At 41.8% G+C, this 23,520-nt stretch overlaps 1 protein-coding gene across 2 annotated transcripts in view; it reads left to right on the top strand.

Annotated features, from left to right (window-relative positions):
• The first annotated feature begins 3,021 nt into the window (after window positions 1–3,021).
• The window catches only part of PITPNC1 (phosphatidylinositol transfer protein cytoplasmic 1), an 81,911-nt gene continuing 61,412 nt past the window's right edge, over window positions 3,022–23,520 (top strand). The window contains exon 1 of one of the 2 annotated variants that reach the window (XM_080629053.1): window positions 3,022–3,627. In XM_080629053.1, coding sequence (XP_080485179.1) covers window positions 3,580–3,627 — 48 coding nt within the window. In that variant the 5' untranslated portion in view covers window positions 3,022–3,579. The remainder of the gene's footprint in view (window positions 3,628–23,520) is intronic. The other variant, XM_080629052.1, reaches the window with a different exon arrangement.

Raw genomic sequence — 23,520 nt, 5'->3', positions numbered from 1 at the left:
CGTTTGCAAGACAGCAACTCCTAAATCCTGATCAATGAATGCCCTTTTCTGTAGGGGTTCTCTCCCAGGGGAAACAGGTTGCTATAAAATTACACCTTGTGTTGTGTTACTTTATCCTGCGTTAGTACCAAGACATTAATGTGGCAAAGGGGAATTTGAGATAACTGTGCTAAGTCTTTTGCTTACAGAATGAAGCCTGAGTTACTGCATCTGCTACACTGGTGTAAGTCCAGAGTAACTCAGTTAAAGGAGTTCAGAGCTAAGACTGTATTCTGCAGTTGTGTCTGGTACTTGGTTCCCAGCTAGCACAGGACAGACCATGGACTTGAGTCACCTTCTCTCTGAACTCAGACTTGATTTAAGAAGTTCAGTATCAGAATTTATCCTTCATTCAGAATGATTTTTAGTGATTAATTGACCAAAACCTCTTGCCTCCATCATAAAGAGTGAGTTCTCTCCTAACTGTGGCCATTCACAGCTTTTTACAGAGCTTTGGCTATTTATTTTGAATGGTAAAAATCTCAATATTAGTGTCATTTTACAGTTGATGGATAAGGAGCGATGGCTTTCAGGGAAGCAAAATGTCACATATAATGTAACTGACCATGTTGCCGTACACAGTCACGTTGGTTCAGGCAGCGAAAGGGTAAGAGGATGAATGCATAACTGCAACTGTTATCTTCCTTTGCTGCATGGGTATGCTGGGAGATGAGGAGGCAGCTTTTGCCTCCAACGTAGACTTCCTGAGTGGCTCAAAACCCCCTCAGTTCTTACTCAAAACTCTCTGGTAAAATGCCTCAAGGTCGCCTTTTGTTGTCTCTTATTAAGAAGCCACATTTTGCTGACACAAGTGCATGTGGAGTTAATGCTCAGCATGGTTCAATATGGGCTTTTCCCCCCAGGTCAAAATGAATGATGGGTGAAGAATGCCTCATTTTCACAAGTGGCCACAGAGAACACGATGCCGAGGTAAGAGATTTGTTTCTTACAGTACACAGAAAACAGACACTGAGGTGGGCTCCTTGGCAGAAATCCTGCCTAGCTGGAGCCAGACATCTCTGCCAGCGTGAGCTGAAATGAAAGCATTGGTGAGCGCTGTTTGTAAAGGGTATTGTTGGGGTCACTGGTTTATTCCCCATGTGTCTGTGCAGACAGCACTAGAAAGGGCTGTTCCCCTGGGGGTGAGTGTGGGGAGACTGAAGAGTGTTTTACTGTAGGTAGGGGAAGTGATTTTGGTTTCTGGTTGAAGCAGCTTCTGGATCAGACGCTACTTTCTGCAGACATCATGCTTTGATGTTTTAAATAGGGCTATAATGATCAGTTTATGCTGAAATCAGGTAATAGGAGATAAACTAGTTTAGGTCTTTCTCTTGTTTTTATTGAAATCAGTGTCTTTACCTACGGTTGAGTAGCATCAAGGCCTTATGCAAATAAGTCCCACTTGTTTATACTGCTTTTCAGCAGTAATCCAGATACATTGTCTTCAGTGAATGAACCCATTAGCAAATCACTTAAAACTGAAGCAGATGGTTTAGATCTGAATTTCCATCACCTGTAATCTGCAGGTAATATCATATCATCATGGAATGGTTTGGGTTGGACGGGACCTTAAAGACCATATAGTTCCAGCCCCTCTGCCATGGGCAGGGACAACTTCCCCTAGACCAGGTTGCTCCAAGCTCCATCCGACCTGGCCTAGCACAGTTTATTGCCTTGTTTTGGCTATTTTGCATGGAAGTTTCAGGAACACATAAGCCAAACATCATGAATTACAGCTCCAGGTTTGGTATTTAATAGCTGTTGTCAGGTCTGAGATATGAGTCTCATTAAGGACATTCATTGTTCGTACCTCAGCTGAAAATCCAGGCTGCTCCCAGAGCTCCCAGATTTTCCATGTCTTTGTGTAGGTGTTTGCACTTCATGGGAAAGGCAGAGCATGTGAAATATTGTGCCGTTACTGCAACGGGATGGGAGAGTTCTGTCGTTAGCTCCAGGAGATGGCACTGTGTCCTCTCCGGGCTAAAAATCATATACATGGCTTCGAAATGTACATCCAGGACCAATGAGATTCTGAGGGGTTTTGTGCTCTTTCTTGTTACGAAACACACGTTTCACTGTAGACCTCGATTCATCTTTAACTGGCCTCAATACGGTCTTTCATCATTCCAGTTTTGTAGCTGGGGTCTGTTTAAATGCAGGTGTGTGTTTGGCATTATCTATACAGTGCCTTGTGTTCTCACGTTACCGGCACAGCGCATCTCAGTGATCCGTGCTTTATAGCCGGCTGGAAAGTAGGGACAAGCAGCAATATAAGGTTTTATCATTGACCTGCGGTTGTGTAACAGCGCGGGGATCCCCCCTCGTTCCAGAACCGGGCTCCTGTGCTATCAAGTGGTAACTTCAAAATGAGTAAATCACTCTCAAAACCACCGCCCCCAAGCCCATTACAACCCGGTGTAACTGAGAATCTGCCTACTCGGGGTCGGGGGAAGTCCTCCTAAAACGGCTTCATTGTTCAGCTGGGGGGGCGGCGCGTTTCCACCGAACTTTCCGCGTGGCATTTGAAAGTAAATAGCAAAAAGCCCATAGGAACACAAGAGTTGTGTTTGCGCTGCAGAATCCGCTGCTGATAAGGCAGGGCTGACCGAAAGGGAAATGGGTGAGGCCTTCACATCCTGTGCCCCGGCTCCCCCGCCGCCGGTAACGAGAGGCGGCTGCGGAGACCCGGGGCCCTGACGGGGCTGTCCCCTCTTACTCCGCGTTGTAAGCGCTTTGCACGGTTCGTTGTCCCCCGTAGGACAAAACCTTCCCCCCGCATCGAGCCGGCTCCGCGTTAGGATCAGCGGAAGCCGGGGCTTGTCCCGCTTCAGCGCTGCCTCCCGGGGGCACCGCCGGGCGACACCCGGTGCTCCGCGGCCCGGCCGCGCCGCTCAAACCCGCCCCTCGCTGATGTCACCCGCCCCCCCGGGGCCGCTGTAGCCGCTCCGCGCCCGCGGCCACCGGATCGCTGCGCTGCCCCCCACCACCACCTACGGCCCCCGGGAACAGCGGGAGCCGCGGCGGCCGCAGCCGCGTTGCGGCGGGGAGGCGGGAGCCGCGTTCGAGCACCGGGGGAAGGACGCGTTCGAGAAGCCTTTGTCTTGGTAACCGGCACTCGTCCTTCCTGCCGGCGGCGGCGGGGGGGGCTCAGTGGTTCTGCGGCCGCCCCAGGCATGCCGTGCCGGGGCTGCGGGAGGCGGCCGGTTGCGCACGCTTCCGACGGATGCCTCAGGCTGTAGCGGCGGCGTTTGGGGCGCGGGACTCGGCAGCGGCTGCCGGTGCGAGCGGGTGTGGAATTCCCGTGAGCGCGGTCTGGAAGAGGAAGAACTGGAAGAAAGGAGCAGCGGTGTCGGCTCTCCTCTGCCGGGGTCAGCCTTCCTGCATGGTCGCGTTACTCTCGTGTGGACGCATTGTCAAGCGCGTACAGAGAAAGGGACTCGCTTATTTCTCCCCTCCCCGTGCTTGGTTTTCGGCGTGATCATCGTGCAGAAATAACCACTTTTCTCCCAGTTTGCTGGTCCGCACCGAGGCAGGGGGAATATGCTCATGAAGGAGTACCGGATCTGCATGCCTTTGACAGTTGAAGAGGTAAGCTCTGCCTCGGGGAACGGCTCTGACTTAGCGAGGGTCTTCTCCTTCCAGGCGAGTTGAGGTTGTGTTTGTTTTACTGAATCGTTCTTCGTGCGATGAACTTGGTCGGAGGTGGCTGGGTAGATAGGAATGTTTTGATTGGAAACGAAGGGAATACCGCAGGAGCGAAGGTAACTGAAGTCCTCAAAGTGTTCGTTATGAAGATTCTCTGGGCAGACTTTAGAACCTTACTCCTGTTTGCAAGGGAGCGCTTTGTGCTGAAATCCTCCATCTGATAATGCGTCCGTCCAAACCCAGATTCTAAAGATATCTTCACCTTTGCTTAAAATACCCTTGCAGTTGAACGTGGCCTGAAACTGCAGCACAGGTAGGGTAGGGAGGTGGTAATTTGTTAGTAAAACTTTTTTGTCATTTAGAAAACGGTTGGAAGTCAGAGCGCTCTTTGTCACCGTTCCAAACTCTGAGTTAGGGTTCTATTTATCTGCGAACACCCTACCTGCTCGTTGTTTTAACGAAGGCAACAGTGCTTACATGCAGTGCACGTGCTATGGGTGCGTGTAAACCGTGGTCGTTTACAGGTGCCATAGGTACGGATGGCGGATGTAAATGAGGTGGTCATTTCAGGTCGATAGAAGAAGGTAGCGCTGCTCTGTCCAGCCTCTTGCGCTACACGACCGGACGTGGCTGCTTTTGCGCGCACGCCCTACGCGAGCCGGCTGCGCACCGCGCATCTTGCGCCTGAGCTGCGCGGAGAAGTTGCTCTACTGCGGGCGCCAGCGGGGCCGCCAGGGGGCGCCCTCCCCGCGGCCGCCAGAGGGCGCTCTTCCGCTCGGGGCAGCCCCGGCTCGGCTCGGCTCGGCTCTACTCGGGGCAGCGCATGGCCCTTATGGACCCATCTCCCCCCGGGCAGTAACGAAATGCGGTGATTTCACCCATGAATTCATGCGGGGTTTTGTTTCAGTAGAGCCAGGCGGGTGTTCTCTGCACCCTTCTGGTTTGGTTTGTTTCCAGCATGCCTGGAGGAGTCCTCGCGAGTGTGACTGAGTGCTCGTTTCAATGGGCTTTTTGTCTCTGCCTTAACATTTGGCAAATTAACGGTGTTCTAAACCTGAGAATTGAAACTGCCAAATATTTACTTGAAGCTGCTCAGGAAATTCCTTTTTCTGGCAGCAGGACCTAGCTCCACCGTGTATGTGTAGGTAGATAGGCACAGGTTTAATTTGTAGGTTTAATTAAGAGCTTACTAAGTAACTTAGCTAACAGAATACTTAATTCTGTCCTTTAATTCCAGCATACTGTGAGGGTGCTGAGGCGCTGGCACAGGGTGCCCAGAGAAGCTGTGGCTGCCCCATCCCTGGCAGTGTTCAAGGCCAGGTTGGACAGGGCTTGGAGCAAGCTGCTCTAGTGGAAGGTGTCCCTTCCAACACAAACTATTCTCTGTTTTTTCCAGCCAAGTTCCATAGCACGCTGTGATACTGGCTGGCATTATTCTTTTGATGCATCATTTCATTTGTTTATTGCGTTATCCTAATGCGGACGGCGTTTTATCCAAGCCAGTTCCTGATGTCCTCAGTTACCACGCTCAGTTAATAACGGTTCGTTACGTTACCAGAAGGGAGCAGATCTTATTTGTTTTGGAAAATTATTGTTGAACAAGATTTCCAGGTACAGAAAAGGTCAAAAACCTCCCAAAATGGGAGTGGTTGATGCATGATGAGGTCTTTTATTCTGTACAATGCTAACAGAATTAGTCAAGATACTCATGCATCTTGTAGGTTCTCTCATGTTGAATTATCCATTATTTAGTCCAAGAGCTGCAGCTGAGATGTCTTGAACCTAGAACATATCTGATATTTAGCATGAATTTCATTATTAATTATAAAATGAGCTAGGACAATGTTGTGCAATTGGCAGGTATCTTATTTTTGTTATAGTGATTTACATACTAAATAAAGTCTTTGTGACATCTCTATGAAGGTGGTGTTATCTTATTTTTACCCTTAGTTGCACATTAACTACCAATAATGCATGGTATTTTTGGCATCTCTGTAGACTAAGGTGATGCTCTATGCAGTCATTAGGAGAACATCGTGCAGCAATGCTCACCCTTTAAAAAACAAGAGCATTTTGGTTCTAAGAGGCCCAAACTGCCTTCTGCAAGGTGCTAAGTCTCTGTAGTTCAATAAGCTTTGTTGGAAAGGCAATTTCCAGAGGATATGCAGTTTCTGACAGGATTGGGATGTTGGGTACTTGGGTACCTAATGCGCATTGATGTTTCTGGGGCTTGAGCACTGAAGTATTTGTAAGGCTGTAGGTTTCAATGGGTATGTGGAAAATGCGGTTATTTCTTACACAGCTGCATGGCTTCTCTTTTTGTGGGGTTTTTCTCACTCAGACTTTACAACTCTGCTTTTTCCACTGTTTGGAAGTTGTGGCTTTTGGCCTGTGCGCTTTATACACACATTCAGAAGCATTTCCGGGAGCAGTTTTCTTGTTTAGCACTGACTTGCCGGTTATCCACATGTGGAAGTCTCACAGCATGAATGAGGAGGAATTCCATCTTTAGTCAGTGATGTGTTGTCATTAAAACCAGAGTGGCTTCCCATGCCATTCCGGTGAAGGTAAATCAGGACGGGAGGCAAAAGGGAGTGTGAACTGTGTCAGCCAAGCACCTGCACCCCATCTCCTGTAGTCCGATTCTGTGTGTCATGTGAGGAAATGTCCATTAAAACGTTGTGTCATGGCCAGCTGAGTAACAAGAAGTCATGACTCTGTGTGTAGATACACACATAGACAGTACAGCAATTAGCACTATGCTGGTTGGCAATTATGACCTAAATTTGTCTCTGGAGAAGCATAAAAAGCTGATAGATGTCCCAGCAGCCCTGTCGCCAGGTTTGAAGGGTTTCTGGCAGGGTGGTGGACAGGAGATTCTGCAGAGCTGGTCTTGATGAGCTGCAGCAGATCCTGTTCTTGAGGCATGCTTGCATTGATTCCCTTAGCAGATAAGAAAGCCAAATATTTATGGGAGTTGTGTTTTATACCTGTCAGCGTGGAGCCCAAATGCTTTCTTGCAAATAAAACACTTCCTGAGAAATGCTGGTTGCTGCAGACTGAGATCTTCTTGTGTATTTTGAGCTAGGAAACAGCAGTGAGAGGTGCATCTTTGTTCCCGTTCCATAAGCACCAGGAAAGACAGGCTGTTCCAAGAGTGCTTGCTGTGGCACTACACCAGGGTTCTTATTCAAGGCTGAGGCAAACTCATGAAAGTGAGGTTTTATTGACAGCTATTTAGGACTGGTACATATAGATTGTTGCAAACTGCCTGCCCAGCTTGAAAATGGTTTAAGAAAGGAAATACCATGTTCGTTTCTAAACAAAATAGTACCAACAGCTCTATGAGGTCAGAATATAGCTGTTGGTTGACAAAGGCAATGCGATTGCCAGTTAGAAGTCATTCTTTATCTCATTTGCGGTACTTCTGGGAGGCATGCACACAAATTCAGTCCTTTTCTTAACACTGAGACCTCACAAAAGCCATTTCTTTCAGTTATGCCGTACAGCAAGTAAAATCTGGTGCAGTCATTGCTTAGGGTATCTTACCAGCCCATCGCAGCTGCAATCAGTAGTCGAGTTTGCCTCTTGGTTATTTTTTCCCTTGCATTTTCATGTGTTAATTCATTCTTACAAATAGTTTGTTCCATCATATCAGAGAACATGACAATGGGCTCTATTGTGGTGGTTTAAATATCATCAGTTAAAACCCACATTCCTAAAAAAGTGAAAAGAACACTAAGCAATTGAGAACAGCAGAGAAGCTAAAAAATGCTCAGCCTTGAGTCTCATTGCAAGCCATAATTCCAGAGGAAGGATTGCATGGCTTTGTGCCTTCGAGATGCCTTTTATCTGAAAATGAAAACCAAACCTGATAGCTTAGCATGGCACTGAACTTGTAGTTTGGAAGAGGCAAAGCACATTCAAGTTTGATTTGTGTGGGAAGTGATTATTCCTTAGGGGAATGGGTGGAAAGACATTTTTGCTGGATCCTGTTGAGAATGGAGCTATTGTTGGAAGATGCTAATAAAGATGTGAAGTTAGGTTGGGAATATTTAAAAGCCGAATATCAAATATAAATACAGCAGTCATCATAGGGTTTTTTCCTTGGAACAGGGATGTCCATTAGCATTTGTTTCTGTTAGTTCTGAGCTATACGTGTGTGGCCAGACCTACAGTCCAAACAGGTTTTCCTTTGTTCTTTATTTCAACCAAGAGTGTCTCTGCTGAAGCCAGGGGGATTGCTCCTGTTCTCGGCTATAGATAAAAGCTGGGTTTGATCTGTGGGGAGCACTGCCTGCATGAGGTGTGTAGGAACAGCTGTATTGTCATGAATACAAACAAGCAGAGACCTGCAGAATGGCTGCGAATGTGGATCATGAGTTTTCAACACGAACAGCTTCTGGATTTAGAGGTGTTGTGCCTGTTCCTTTATCGAAATAGCCATTGTTTAGCTCTTGTTTTGAACATTATCAGTTCTCCCAGTGTGGATTCTGCCCATAAATGATTTCAACAACATATGTGTGAACACTGTTTGCGTTCTTCGCATCTTGTGTACGTTTCTTCCTTAGAAGATGTCATAGTCTACTGTTTTGTGTACAAAGGGCACTTGTTATAACATGTTTTATTCAGGCAGATTGAAAAGTCAATGAAAGCATTTCAGAAAGTGTTTTTATACCCTGAGAGTTAGCGGGTGTTGTGATATTTAGACATAACTATATGTACGTAAAACAGAAAAGCCTTTAGTAGGGTATAAAGCATAAAATACCCTTTTTTTCCCCCTAAACTACAGTGATCTATTGCAGGACAAACTGCATCTACTCATCTTGCAGTTAATGCAGATAGATTAACTAATGATTGATTATGGATGCTGTTCTCATTTCCCAGCTATAATCACAGAACATATTTTCAGGAATATGGGAATGTGTGGACCATTTGAAAAAGCAATATGTTGGTTGTAAGCAGGAGGACTATCAGCAAAAATAAGGGGAAGTCAGCTTTTCAAATTGAATTAAATGGAATTAGTTATAAATAAAATACTAACTGGACCATGTCATGGCCATGAGCTCTGCAGAAAAAGTTTCTCTGGTAGCTTTGGGTTGAAGTTGTCCAGCAAAAACGGAGCCTTGTTGTGCAATTGAAACTATCAACAGCTATAATGCATCTTTAGTTTTACACTTTCTCCTTTATCAGATAATAAAGTGCTATGAAAAGTAAAGGCCATTTTACTTGGTTAATCATTCTTTCTGGATATGCTTTATGAGAACCTCACCAGCCCTGCCTTCTTTTTGCAGTTAATACTGATAGAGTTGTCTGAGGGCTATTCAGAGTTAATTATTGATCTGGAAAAGCTCTTTACACCATTAGGAACATCTCTTTACCCTTCAAAAGAAATCGTCGTGTAAGACTCTTGTTAGCGAACAGATCCGATCTGGTCTTTGTGGGCGGTCATGTCTACTCACATCACAAGACCTTTGCTACAGCAATGTGACCTTGAATTCACCTTAAAGCTTATGGATTGGGAAGAATCATTATAATCATATAAGAGACAAAATAGGAGAGGGAAAACATCAGAAGTTAAGGTTTAGTACCAAATAAGAACAGCTATTTTAATCTTTTTTCAGTGCACAACCTACTTGTAAGAATGAACAGAAGAAAGCGAGAGCTGTGTTTTACCATGGGAAGAAAATAAGTACCTTCCCTTAGCTTGACCTTCCTGTACCCGTTGTAGTCACCTAGAGAGCTATAAAAGCAAAGCAGTACGGATGTCAACTCTTCATTGCACACCACTGCAAATAGAAGACCAAAAATACCCAATTTTCTTCTTTACTTCCATTTACACATTTCAGGACAACTGTGGGAAAGAAACAAGACAACCTTTGTGCTTCAGGTTTTGGTGTAAATCATTAAAAAAAGCTCTCAGTGGAAAGGATTAGATATTATCTAAGGAACTTCAGACTGACATAGATGTCTCTTCATCTCTCTTGGCCTGTCTCTCCATGTCAACACTTGTTTTCTCCAAGGTGTGTGTATATATATGTAAACTAACACTACACATTTGCTTTGAAGGCTTTGTTGGCAAAATATAAGGCCCAGGTTTGCATTTCCCGTATAAGAAAATGCAGCTTGTCAGTATTTTAGGACATTTTCTAGCTACAGCACTCTACAGAGCTTTAATGCTGTCAAGAACTCCGTGAAGTGTGTTTGCCTTGAAAGCACAATGTAGGTTCAGAAACAAAAGAACAGGGAGAGGAAGGCACAGAATGTCAATACTGGCTCATAAAACAGTGCTTTCTGGGGTTTTATTTTTGGGGGTGAACTTTGGGTTGCTGAGAGCATGCCCTTCGTGTAGGAGCTGATGGGAGCACTAAGTGATCAGCCCTGTTGAAATTGTGGCCAACTGTTTATGTACCTGGTAGTGGATGCAGATGTCTATATTAGCACCTTGAAGTTTGATAACTCTGATATGTCAAATACATTTTCCTTTAGGCCAACCTATTTAATTTCTTCATCTGTCTAATTGTAAGGTTAGGAATAATATAATTAATACTAATTTTCATGTGCTTTTTGCCTGCCTGCACATGTTAAGGAAAGATATTAGGTGATTTATAGAATAATAGAATGGTTGCGGTTGGAAAGGACCTTAAGATCATCTAGTTCCAACTCTAATCCTTAAGGCCCTTTAGCTTATAGGAAGGTAAATATTTCTGTAATAACTAGGGAAGGTTAAAAATGATGTTTTCCTTCATGAGTATTCAGTTGATAGGCATTTGTATTGTTAAAATCTGTTAGAAATCATATTCTTTTATGCAAAAGTCTGCCTAGTCAGGTAATGGAACACCCATAGTATATAACAATGATTCATTCACAATATTCTTTGTGACTAGTGAGCTGACAAATATGTTCCTCAGGCTGTCCTTATAGAACCCAGTCAGTTGTGGATGCTGAAACACAAGCAGGCTTTCCATCTTGAACATCTAACTGAACACACAAGCAACCATTAAATACTATAAGGGAGGAGATAGGTAATACACATGCAAACAATTAAAGTATACTCATATATTGTGGGTGAGGAATAATTCTTTGTAGTCTTGCTCATGAAAAACTGATTTGTCATTTAAAATGATTTTATTTTTTTCCCCAAATCCTTATAATTTTCCCTGTATTCCATCCTTATCTCCTTTGGTTCATAGAGCATCTGTCAGGATGCAGTATATTTTGTAAGGCTCCATACCTAAATAAAACAAATAGTGACATTTCGTGCAGATTTGCAGTGATAGCTCTTCAGTGCAGCCTGAAGGGCTTTGTGTAGGCACATTGTAGGCATATTTAAGTGACATTACCAATGTGCATGTTGTCAGAAAGCAAGGAGGAAGGTGCTGCCTGGGATTAGTGACTAGGTTTAGAAAGGACTGAGGAAAAGGTAACTTAGATTTCAAGTTGGGTTAACAGATGGGTTTACAGTCTGTAGGTGGGGGAAACTAGACTTGAACTTGGCCTGTGTTTATATATGATGCTTTTAGTCTGCCTTAGTCTTGTTACTCTCCTCATTTCCTCGTTTCTTCCCAATTTTGGTTGTGAGCAATCAGCCAATTTGGAATCCTTGGATATGTATTAAAATGCTATTTTTATTTTTATCAAGCATAATCCAGGGCGCTAACTTGTAGGAATGACATTTTAATGGCTTTTCTCGGAAAAAAAAAAAGAAGTGCATCTTCCCTCTTTTTCCTATTTGTGGTCAGCAGACGCTGAAGCAGTTTTGGATTCTGTGAGTTTTGTACATTTACAGTTCTGAAGCTGGTTTTACAGGCGCGCTCCTGGCTTTGCCTGTACTTCACTTGCGCACATGCTTAATTTAAAGCACAGGCAGCCACATGCCGTGAGTCATGTGCAGAAATGTTTGTAGACTGGGTTTAGTAAAAACCTGTTCATGTGCTCTCCAGAAAAATCCTGGTCTCTGTTTAGGAGTTCTTACGTGTCTGTTCTGAGATTAGTCTTGCCTAAGTGATTCAGGAATACTTAAGCTCTGTGGGAATCGTTGTCTGTGAGCATGCTGTGTGCCTTCTTTTCCGTTTCAGCCCCCTGAATGTCACATTGGGTTTAATGCATTGCTCGATTAATGACTATGTTTAAATTTCTGTCAGTAAAAATATTATTGTAATGCATGGCAAAATAATTATGTGCTAATGACACTTCAGTGTAACACATACTGCTGCTCAATTACTTGATTAACGATCAGTCAATGATGACAGTCAGAAACACAACTAATTGTGGAATGTATTTTCAGAGTTTGGTCTCATTTTCTATACAAGTTACTAAAAAATATCAAGATAACCTTTTGCGTTCCTGTCACCAAGGTACGTGAAAGGTTACCAAATCCTGCAGTCCACTCTGAAACAAAAACATGTGTTTATCAGATAAAGACAAAGGTAATTCTGTCGATAAGCATGAAGTTCTTACACATGCCAAGCTTGTATTTCTCCTGATTAAATATAAATGGTCCTATTTAAGCAGTCTCACTTGTAAGGCCCGCTGAATATACTGGTCCTAGTATGTATAATCTTATCTTCTGAATGACGCTTGACAGATTTATCCAGCTATTTATCTGACGTTGTCAGGTTTTCTTTCAAAGTGCCCATTAGCTGACCTTTAAGTAGTATTTTCATTTAATAAATGGTTTGTGCAGTGACTTGAAATAAGCTGAATGAAGCATCTGACTTACACATGATTCACTCTTCAGTAACCTGCCTGCTTCTGTTCTCACACAGGCTTGATCTGAAAAGTCTTTAAATCTTACTTCAATGGACCAGTTTTTGTTTTGCTTCACTCTCTGTGAAAGGAAAGCCATTCAGTGGAATTTAGACCACAATAATACCAATGAGTTCTGCTGCTGATGTCAGAGAGGCCGAGATTTCACCAAATATGTATGACAAAACCCAGCATATTTTTAGAAGAGAAACATTGGGAATTTAAATTCCATTTTAGTCGCATGATGCGAATCTCAAATAATTCCATTGACCTCAGTAGATCCATTCCAGATTTGTATCAGTCTCATCAAAAGTAGACTTTAACCAATGGCTGTAAACCAGAAGAAAATGTAGATATTTCAAATCTCTTGTTCTTAACAAGAAAGAAACTGAGCTGACGTCTCTAAATCGTTCGCATTCTTGCCTGACCTAAAAGACATTTTCACATGGCCAGATCAAGCCCCAGGTTTGTGTCAAACTCACGCTAATGCCTGTAAGCCCACGTAGAATTGTACAATTGCTGTCCTCACACCGCCAAACTTGGCAGTACGCTCTTCACGCTCAATTTTCAGTCCTAACTCTGTAGAAACTCTGTTCTTTCTCCCATTTTTGAGTCCTTGGTCCTACTCCCAAAGAAGAAAGCCTGGCCAACCCCAGCAGGCGCCCGGCCAGCTGGCAGAAAGCTGCTGCTCTGAACAACAGCCTGCTGCTCCTGCTCGGCCTCAGTCTTGCAGAGGATAAGGAACTGTACAGCACACTGAAACAATTGATAATTCAAGTCCCTGCCGAGTGCAGAGCTTAGGCTTGAATCTCCCTATTCCCTCAGTTACCATGGATCTCTGCACCCAGACTGAAGCGAGAGCACCGAGTTCCGAAAGCTCTCAAATGTTTTAGAGGGTTGCTAAATTTATTTGCCTTTCCAAATGTTTGCTATTCTGTTAAGCCCAAGGGGGTTGGTTTGGTTTGTCTTTGTTTTCCTTTTTTTGTTTTCTTTTTTTCACCACAGGGATGATTCAGTATAAAAACGTGTTCTATATAATATGGAGACTCATACATTTGGGATAGGTTGGGTTTGAGGGTTTTTTTCCCCATCAACTTCAATGGAAGCAGAATAATCCCTACTACAGGGATTATTTCTTTCTTGTTATTAGTTTTCCACTGGTTTGCTCTAGCTGGTTTTCTCCACTATCTCTGCTCTTCTCATGTCTGCACATGAACTCACTCAGTCAAGTGATGCCCAACTTCTAAATCTATTCCAAGTGGGTTTGAGATGAGGCAAACAGCATTTTAGTGGAAATGTTATGTCATAGTTACAAATGCCTATGGATTAGTTAGTTTATTTCCAGGACCTCATGGGCTATACATTGCTATTTATAATTTAACTGTCTCAAGCAGCCACGACTGTGTTTATGTTACCATGGTGTTACTCGCCATACTTGAGGGTGGATAGTAAATGCTATAATTGAAAATAGATACTCCCATTGAAATAAGTCTAACAGGTGGTTATGTTTTTATTTCATCGTGCTGCGAGAATGGTACAAGTTAAATATGGATGCCTCTGACCCTGCCTTTTCACTAGGACATTTTGAGATGTGCCAACTGGTCTTTAGTGGCCAGAACTGGAGTAAACAACATGAGTGATTTGTCTTGTGACAGTCCAGGGAATGTCAGTGGCCATCAATGAGCATCCTCTGCTTCAGACTTTAGAAAGCAAATGTTCTTATGTGGGGCAAAAGGAGATGCTGTGGTGCAGGGGGAGGTCTGTATCTCATCTTTCTTCTGCAGACCATAGTCTGTGTAAAGCTGTAGCTCCTCAAGAGCATCTGAGGAACAGCAATTGCTGTTTCCTTGTGATTTCCTCATATTAACCCTCTTACCTCATCTCATCTCTTAATTTCCTTCAGTTATCCACCATAAGGAGTTGCACATCTGTTTTGAGGTCTGCCCTATCTTAATACTATGTGGCTTAGTTTGACGTTAGCTTACACCTACCTTCCTGGGCTGGCAACACACATCCTACTGGCAGAGCTGTTCAAACCGTCCCCCTCTCACAGCCGTAAGAATAGCTTTTGATTAAATTTTGTCAGCTCCCATAAAACCAGTTAAATGTGGTTTATATATATAACCAGTTAAATGTTATAAATAATACATATGGATAAATATATATATATACAAACCAGTTTTATAGATATAATACTTAAATCACGTAATTTATATATTTTATATATGAATACATATATATTTTTCCATTCTTCAAAGTAAAAGGGTGGAAACATAGGGATATTATTCTGAATTCTCCCGAATATTTAGGGAGGAAAAAAAGGATTGTAGATTTTTCTCTTAGAAATATTCTTGAAAGTGAAGTGAAAAATAACTAATTCAAAATAGCAGGATTGTTCCACACTCTGACTTAACTGCAGAAAGTCATATGCCCAAGAGTATTAGGTAACCAAGTACAAACACTTCAGTCAGGATAGTATGATTATTAGCAAAGGCTTTTGTAAAATACATTTTAATAGAACCATGTAAAAGATGCCTGATTGGTGGCATTGTGTGAACAGCAAAGTGCAGAGCAGAGATTCTTGCATGAGTTTTGCACAGCAGTCTCCTCTTGAGGAATTTTGTACCCTTTTCAGAGGTAGCTGCCAGAGTTCCATCTTTACTCTGTTGAGTTTTGTATCAACCAAAGGCTAATTGGCTCTGCCAGTTTTTCCTATAGCTGTAGGATATACAGTTAATTTGCAGCAGCAGCAGATGTTGTGTGCATACAGAGATTTTTCTCTTGAACTCAGTACAAGGTTGTTTCTCAGTTTTCCTTTTGCATTTTGCCCAATGAATAAAGCAAAGCCAGAAAACCCCAGCATAGCGGTTCAGAAGGCAGTAGGATTTGTCATGGTTTGGTTTCAAGCTGGTTTACATTGGCTTGAAATATTTGTGTTATTTAAACCAGTATCACATCCTGTGTACACAGGAGCAAGAGTCAGAGTTTACATCTTAGAGATTTCCAAGGAGGTCCTTAAGGCCTTTTATAAGCTTCTGGCAATTGCATTCCTATCCACAGGTTGTTGTACTTCACATGTTTGGTTGCAGACCTTTTCCACATGTTTTGGGAGTTAGACCTGCAGATTAAGTGAGCTACTTCAGCTTTCCAGGCTCACCTTGTAGGTAGCAGTTGAGTGACTTTATTATTACAGAAAAGCTGAGGACATTCCCTAGGGCCACTGAGAAACTCCCATGTAACAGTAAGTGTGCAGTAAAGGACGAGTCTCGAAAGTATTCATGCATATTTAATGGTAAGGAAAAAAGAACCAGGTTCAGCCTTACAGTCAATCCAAACCTCTGACAAGAGCAAGGAGTTAAGAAAAAAAAGCACCAAGTTTGCAACGTTCTTGATCAAATTAAAAACTGAGTTTCTGAAGGTGATGAATAGAGATGAGAAGCTCATTTCTGTTGAGAATAGTGCCATAGATCCATGCATCCAAATGGAAGTTCGCTGTCAAGCTTGGGTGTTTTGCTGGCCATGTCTTTGTGTAGCTGCGGGATCTCTGTTTTCTTTTGGTGCTGAAACTGAGTTTGAAAGGCCCAGAATCCTTGTGTAAACCTGTGGTGCCCTGGAGCTGCCTAAGTCTTAACTAAAATAGACTGTCGACAACTAGCATTTCCAACCAGTATAACCCACACGGATACAAGAGTAGGAGGCTTGAGTCAAACTGGTGTTTTGGCAAAGTCTGCAGCAGTTACAGACTGGAATTTTGTCTGGATGTTTATGAGATTTGCCATTGTGCTCGACCAAGCTTCATTCTGTTGAGTTTATATCTGGTTATTTCGTGCTTTGCTTTAGCAGTTATCTATTAATATTCATTCTTAACAGTCACGATTCTATGTGTGAAATTGTAGCCTGAATTTTTGTGTTAGTGTTGATAGGTGGCTCCTGGTGTTGTCCTGAGTATTCATGTCTCTGGTATCTTCCCGCTGAACTCCAGGTTAGGCAATACAGTGCAAGTGCTCCGGAACTTTTGGACTAAACCAAGATTTAACCCATTTTGTCAGCTAAAAGAAAGAAAGTGAAAAGTAAGAGAAGAAGGATTATACAGGAGGCATTTCTCAGAGAAAGGACCTGAATAAACAACAAGGATGTATAGCAATAGGCAGAATTAACTTGCTCCATCAGGTGACAGTTGAAAGCATTTTCCATTTTGCTGCAGCTGGAACTATCAGACAGCTATGTAGGAAAAGAAGCAGACTCACTGAATAATGAAAGCTTTGCCATTCTTTAAATATTTTGTCACGTAATCACTGACATACAAATAATTACAGAGCTGCCGGGGTACGTTTTTTGCCTTTCTTATTTTGCAAACCTTTATTTTTCTTCTGCACTTCTGACACCTTCCAGTCAAGAGTTCCAAAGAAAAAGGACTTTCTTTCCAGTTCATCTACATAACAGTTTATCACCCTCTGATTTCTGTGTGCAAAGGATTTGCATATGTCAGATTTAAAGGCACACTTGTTTGGAGGCACAGTGAACTTTGCAAGTTGACGGGTAAAGTTAGCCTCAGTAAGTCAGCTGAAGGTTTGTTCCCTGCTGTCCTTTCTGTACCAGATTAGTGCACTGTGTGTGCTTACGCTATTCTAGAAAGCAGGGAAAGACAAATACTATCAAAGTTTAAAAGGTGTGGAGCATCTGTTTTGCTTTTTGACCATGTCCCCTACCTGCAGATTGATACTAGCTTAAAACTACTTTTCTTAGGGTTCAGATATCAAATATTTCTTTGTATTTTGCATTTCTGATGAGATGAAAGGTTCAGAACTGATGAAGTGAAGAGTTACCGGGTTTGTCCCTGTTAAATCTTCAACATTTTTTGACAAATCCCAAAAATATATAACTCTTCTGTGAATCATTTCTTGACGAGAAGCACTGTTTCAGTCAGTCTGTCTAATGAAGTTGCTGAGGAGGTTCACGTTGGGGAGTTGCTGTCATGCAAGTGCGAAGACTTGTGGGTGACATAAAGCCGTTCTAACATACTAAGTATGGGATCTTTTTCAGGCAAGCTCTGAACAACTTTACAAATTACTCATTACCTTAAGGTGGGATGGCACTGGTGGTGTGTGCCATTATCAAGAATGAGAAATAACTAGCCCAAGATGGAATGCTCGTGTACTGTGTTCCTAAGGAACCATGCACTGGTAAAATGGGAGGTCTTGTTTCCTCTGGGTCAACCTTTTGAGATGTTACTCTGTGATTTCACACTGTTAAGTCTTGTGTCCCTAGCAGTACATCTATATGTTTCCTGAAGTAGAAGCAATAGCTGCATGATATGTACTAAGAAGTGGTAAACTGTGGGCTGTGTGGTTCCTCTGTCTGTTGAAAACCATGGTGAAGCCTAAATTTGCATCCCTGAATTCTCCCATCTGTTATGCACTGAGGTGACCCTGTGGTGAATTAGGACTGATGAATGTTAAGCTGGTGTTCCAGGTGTCCATTGCCACTAGAGTCAAGGAGGTAAAGTTACTCAGCTTTTCATCTCATCAAGAGTTGCTCTCTAAGCATTGCGGGCTGCAAGTGATCACTGTGACTCTGTATCCTCTCTGCTCGATGTTCTCTCCTTTGTTCTCTTTGTACTCTCTATAATATGCCTCCCACTCCCTCGTTTAAATCCTTTTTGTAGGAGGTTAATTACAAAAATGTAGCTTTCCATCCTTGTTGGGTTCAAGTCATCACTTGTTCCTTTTATACATTATTCACTGGGGATTTGGTTTTTTAGTAAGTTGTGGATGAATGTGCTGCCACCATTAATGAGTGTGTTGAACACTTCGAGACCCGTTCACGTTCCTCTGGGACTCCACCAGTGTCCTCTTCTCCAGTGATAAAAATCACTTGTCTGTTTATTTTACCTTTTATTATATCTTTTAAAGAATGGTTTATCCTTTTAAGGACCTTTCTGCTTATCTCATGGCAAATACATTTCTTTAAGAACATCTGCGGAGTGACCTTGGCAAAATGGGCTTTTGATACTGAATTGGCCCATATCAGGTAGGTCTTTTGTGTCTGCATTACACATTGGCCCCCTCAGAGACAGATTAAGAAATGACTTCTCTTCACTAAAGCTGTGTTAACTTTTCCCTCTATATTTATACATCCAAGCTGTGCTATTCACACTTTTCTTTTCTTCCCTTGAGTAATAGGAATCGCCCTCATCCGCTCTTTCACAGCTTTCTGTTCAATCCATTGAATTGATGACAGCAAATAAAAAGCATATGAAAAGCAAATTAATACAACTCCTGTCCTACTGGATGAAAGTACAGAGTTTTTACTTAATGCCAACACAATATATTGAATTAATTATGAGTGCAAAGAGACAGAATTCCAATTAGAGTTGCCAGCTGATACTTCTTTTTAGCATGGGTATCTGCTGCATTTAAGCATAAAACCTTGGTAGAAGATTCTCTTTTTAATACTTATGGATTGAAATCATTGACTGTTTAGGGACTACTTCTTGCAGGGAACCAGGGGTAGCAATAATGCTAACAACTAGAATTTCAGGGGGTTTATTAATCTTTTTGGCAGTGGTGTACAACAGTATTTCCATATTATGTTAGAAGTTGTTTTGCCAAGTGCTGGCTGGCAGTATGTCATGTTCCTTAGTTTCCATTTGGAGCTGAATACTCGTCTGATCACTTTATCTCTGAAAGGAATTAACATTTGCTTTATTTTAGATACTAGCTCCTGTAGGATGCATATCATTTAAACTAATAGGGTACTGTGTTATGAGGCATGATTCTCTTGTTTATCCAGGCTTTGTTATTGCCAGTAGCAAACACTGTTCTGCTGCCGTTTCATCACCACGCTCCTAGTTCATGCCCAGTGCACACAGAATTGGCAGTCTTGAAAACAGAGATAAATTTCCATGTCCATGTTTAACTTTGATTTGCTCTTACACTTTAGCTCTAACCTCCTCTCACTGACTGTAAATCAGTAAGTGAAAAGCACACCGTGTAGACTATCTGCAGCCAAGTGTTTGATATGGTTGTAATTAATTGACAGCATTCGTATAGTGTGCTGATAAGTGAGATTAGTGCCCTTCTCAGGTCCACTTGTACTCACAGTGAAGTCAGTGGGAGTTTCCCTTGTTTTGTATTAAGAATACAAAAATAGAATCCTGAGAGAATTCACTGAATGAGGAGCTGTGCGTGAACCACAGGACAGATTCTGTACTGAACTGCACTCTGTAGAATTCCATTGGCTTTAGGCAAAGTAGAAGACACTCCAGTAACTTATCTGTCTGCAGGCTTGTGAGTTTTGAATTAAAGATTTACCTCAGTTGTGGTGTCATCAGATTGTAATAACACACTAAACACTTTGTAATATAATTAATGGACCAAGTTAATACCAACTGCGTTAAAAATGATAATGAAGACAGGTAGGCTTTGTAGTAGGAAGGTACTAACTTGAAAATTAATTTTCTAAGGTAAGATCTAACATAGAAAGCAGTATTTCTGTGGACTATCACCTACTGTCATGTCAAAACCTTATGGCCTTGGAAACCAAATAAGTCAGTGCTGAACATGCTCTGACATATTTCCATCTTTCACCCTTACACAGGAAGTGTGTCTCTTAGGTATAATGGTCAGAAGGAAGCAGGATCAGGAAAACCAAAAGCACATAATGAAATGCTGATGGCAGCATAATAGCTGCCCAGCATTTGAATAGTGCATTAAATTTGCATTAAGAAGATATACTTTTAGGTTGCACGTATTTATGTTTAGTTCCTGGAATGCCGAAGAGCTCCCTGTTACTATTGGTATAACACAATGCCAGAAAAAAATCACACCTAGTTTCATGATTCAAGCAAGTGCTGTTTGTCTTATGCTCCCACAAAGTCATTTTTCATGACATTCACGTTTGTGTGTTCTTTAACTCTCTTCTGTCAGAGGGCCACATTATGTTTGAAAATTCGGATGGTATTGACTGTTATCAAGATTGTGGAACATAGGATTTGATAAATGGTTTATAATATGGACAAAATGGCACAGGTTGAAGCAGATTTTTGTCTGGTCAATAGACTTCTAGGAGAGATGAGCCTTGCTTGGTAAACACTAATATATTTTTCTGGCACTTACTACTTTGCTGCCTCACCTTCTTTATCAAGTGAGTTAATAGTAAAAAAAATCTTTATGTAGACCTCTGTTCTTCAGCTTGGGCGATTCTGTTGTCTTCTGTGGATATGAAATCTTAAAGCCTCTCCTTTTCAAGAGAAAACCTGTTTTCCTCATCAGAAAATGACAGCCTCCCATGACACAAAGGCAGGAATCCCAGCAGTCTCTGCTGTGCTCCGCATTCAAATAGGAATGACATCAATAGATGTTGGGATCTTTTTGGTTTGCTGGTCATGCTCTCCTGCAGTCGCCGTGGTCCTGAGACTGGTGGCCCTTGGAAGCCTTCACTGTCAGTGACAGCGAAATATGCAAATATAATAATCTTATGAATCATCTTTTATAAGGTGTTACTGTAGTCTGAGACTGAATTACAAGCCACCAAACATGCAAATCACGTTTGTGTGAGTGACAGAGGGAGGGTGTCCCTGTGTTTAAGTAGGGCATTACTCAAAATAGTACTATTCCAGCTTTCCATGGGAAAGTACTTTCTGTTCAGCAAGATGTTTTCTTTCTCTACCTAGTCATCAAAACCACCATCAATCCCATTTCCAGTGAGGCAAGCTTCTGTGGAATGTGACATTTGTTAGTTCCCTTACCTGATAAGAGCTGTATACCTGGATTTGTACAGAATGTAATTCCTTTTTTTTTTTTGCCTTAGTGTATTTTTCATGCTTGAAAAAGGGCTTGTTCAGGAGAACTTACCCCCAGAAATTTATTTTCTGGCTAGATGCAGGAAAGGCAAATTCAATCTTTCTGTTGTTTTCAAGCACCTTAATGCAGAGGAGGAAATAGGAGTGGGTTTATTGGAGTCGTGAAATAGAGCATGTGGTTGGAAATAATTCAGAGGTAACCTCCTGCAGTATTTCTGCATCTGCTGGAAAAAAGAACATGAGTATGGCACACAGCCCCCAGATGAAATTGCAGAATTGACATACTACAGACCTAGAATCTACTGTGCAGGTTATGATCGTGCTACCAGCTTAGTGAATGGGTTTGGTGGGATTAACAATGTAAAATTAAAGTCTATATTGGCTGTAAACATCTTATTCAACCCTCCTGGATCTTCAGGCTTGATCTTCTTTTTTTCTGCATGCATGGAATTTGTGCAGGCATCAAGAATTTCATACTAATATATAAATCTGTCAGTTGTCTTGGTCATATAACAAATAACAAAGAATAAAACTCCCCCCCTATCCCCCCAGTATCCAGAACTGTAATTGCACCACAGATACATCATTGCATATTTGGGTATAAGAAGAAGCTTTAAGATGTTACAGAAGACAGGAAATAATGTGTCATTTTTATATTGCTTTAAATGGCTTCAGTTTGTCCTGTAGAATGAAATGATCTTATTATTCATTTTTTGCATTTTCTATGAGTTTAAACAGTTAGGATGATGCACCAATTTAGTTTGAAGAACTAAAGGGGATGTATTAATTGCAAGTGTTAGTACCATTGTATGTGTCCTTCTGAACATCAAATTCGTGGTTTGAGTTAATGGAGGTTAAAAGGAATTTTAAGTGCTGCTTTAATGAGGACAGACACTGACATCTTTTGATACCTTGTATCGCATTTAAGTCCTATGCCTATCTGATATACTATTATAGTGGTGCCCGCTAGTGCTTCTGTAATTATGGGCCTGTCAGCATTTCCATTACAAACCCCTATATTACAGCCAAAAATATCACTCCAGGATGAAGTTTGTACAAAGGCTTTCAGCCTCCAATGAAGAAGCTTTCAAAATTAATTTGGCTGCTTCTCCAGTTTAAAGCATGAAGTTTTGCTGTTGCTTACTCTACCCTGTGTTGATGTTTTGTGGGGTTTTTTGCTGTTGCTTATTCTACTCTGAAGTAATGTCTTCCTTAGAGAAAGAAACCCACAGGGTCAAAATACTGCTGTTTGTTTCCTGTAGCATGAATATAACACATCCGAAAGATAAGAGTTGAAAGCTGAACGCTTTTATTGAACCACAAAAGAAAAGAGAAAAAAGGGGCAGCAAAAGCAGGAAGAAGGAAAAAGCACCTCTGCGAGCTGCCACCCCGCTTCAGTGTTCATAGGCACTCCTGTTTGCAACCTGTCTACAAAGATTTCAGTAGCCTGTGTCTTTTATCATAGATTCCAGAACAGTAATCAAATTATAATTTCAATTCTTATCAACGTAGACTGGTTTAATAATTATTATTTAAGTGTTTAAGGGCAAGCACTTAGAATTAGGAGGTGCCAAAATTAACATTACCCATACAGTTTTGCATTTTGGATCTGTTTTTCATAAAGCTGGTTCCTGGCGAGGCTGGGCAGTGCTCAAGTTGACACCATTGTCTCATTATAGAATTCTGTTGTCTTTTTCAGTGATTTATTACCCATCTCTGAAGTTGGAATCACGCTCATAGGTTTGAGTGCTGCTTATCATTTAAGTGTCTGAATGTTTTACTAAACATTAATCAATTTATTTTCATTACACTTTCATAAAATGAACAAATTTTCTAATTTTACAGATGATGAACATCTGCATTGAGACTTTGAGTTGAAAATATTTGCTTATTTTGAATATTTAACACTTGGAAACTGATTTTTCAAGTGGAATTATATAGCCCATTCAAAACACAGTTCTCATTTACTTTAGCTATCTGGTAAATATTTAGCATTTGTTTGAATCAGATCTGTGTCACGTGAGGTACCTAGATGGTGAGGAACAAGGGGATAGCAATTGCTTGTGAAGAATTTGGGCTTAAGCAATCTGCCTTACCTAGATTTCTTAATTCCTGTCATTTCTCATCCTTATGCATCACAACTGGGAGCTGTTGTGCTGGTGATGCCCAGAGGACATGCGCTGATGTGGATTCTTCAGTTCATATGACCTTGAGCTGGCACAGTTCTCCTTTCCCAGTATGTTTTTCAGCTCTTCAGCAAATGAAGCAGAAGCCCTATGTAAAAT

This window comes from Psittacula echo, assembly GCF_963264785.1.
Source record: "Psittacula echo genome assembly, chromosome: 14".
Taxonomy (NCBI): domain Eukaryota; kingdom Metazoa; phylum Chordata; class Aves; order Psittaciformes; family Psittacidae; genus Psittacula; species Psittacula echo.
The sequence above is the reverse complement of the archived record's forward strand: the minus strand, read 5'-3'. Positions and strand labels throughout refer to the sequence as shown.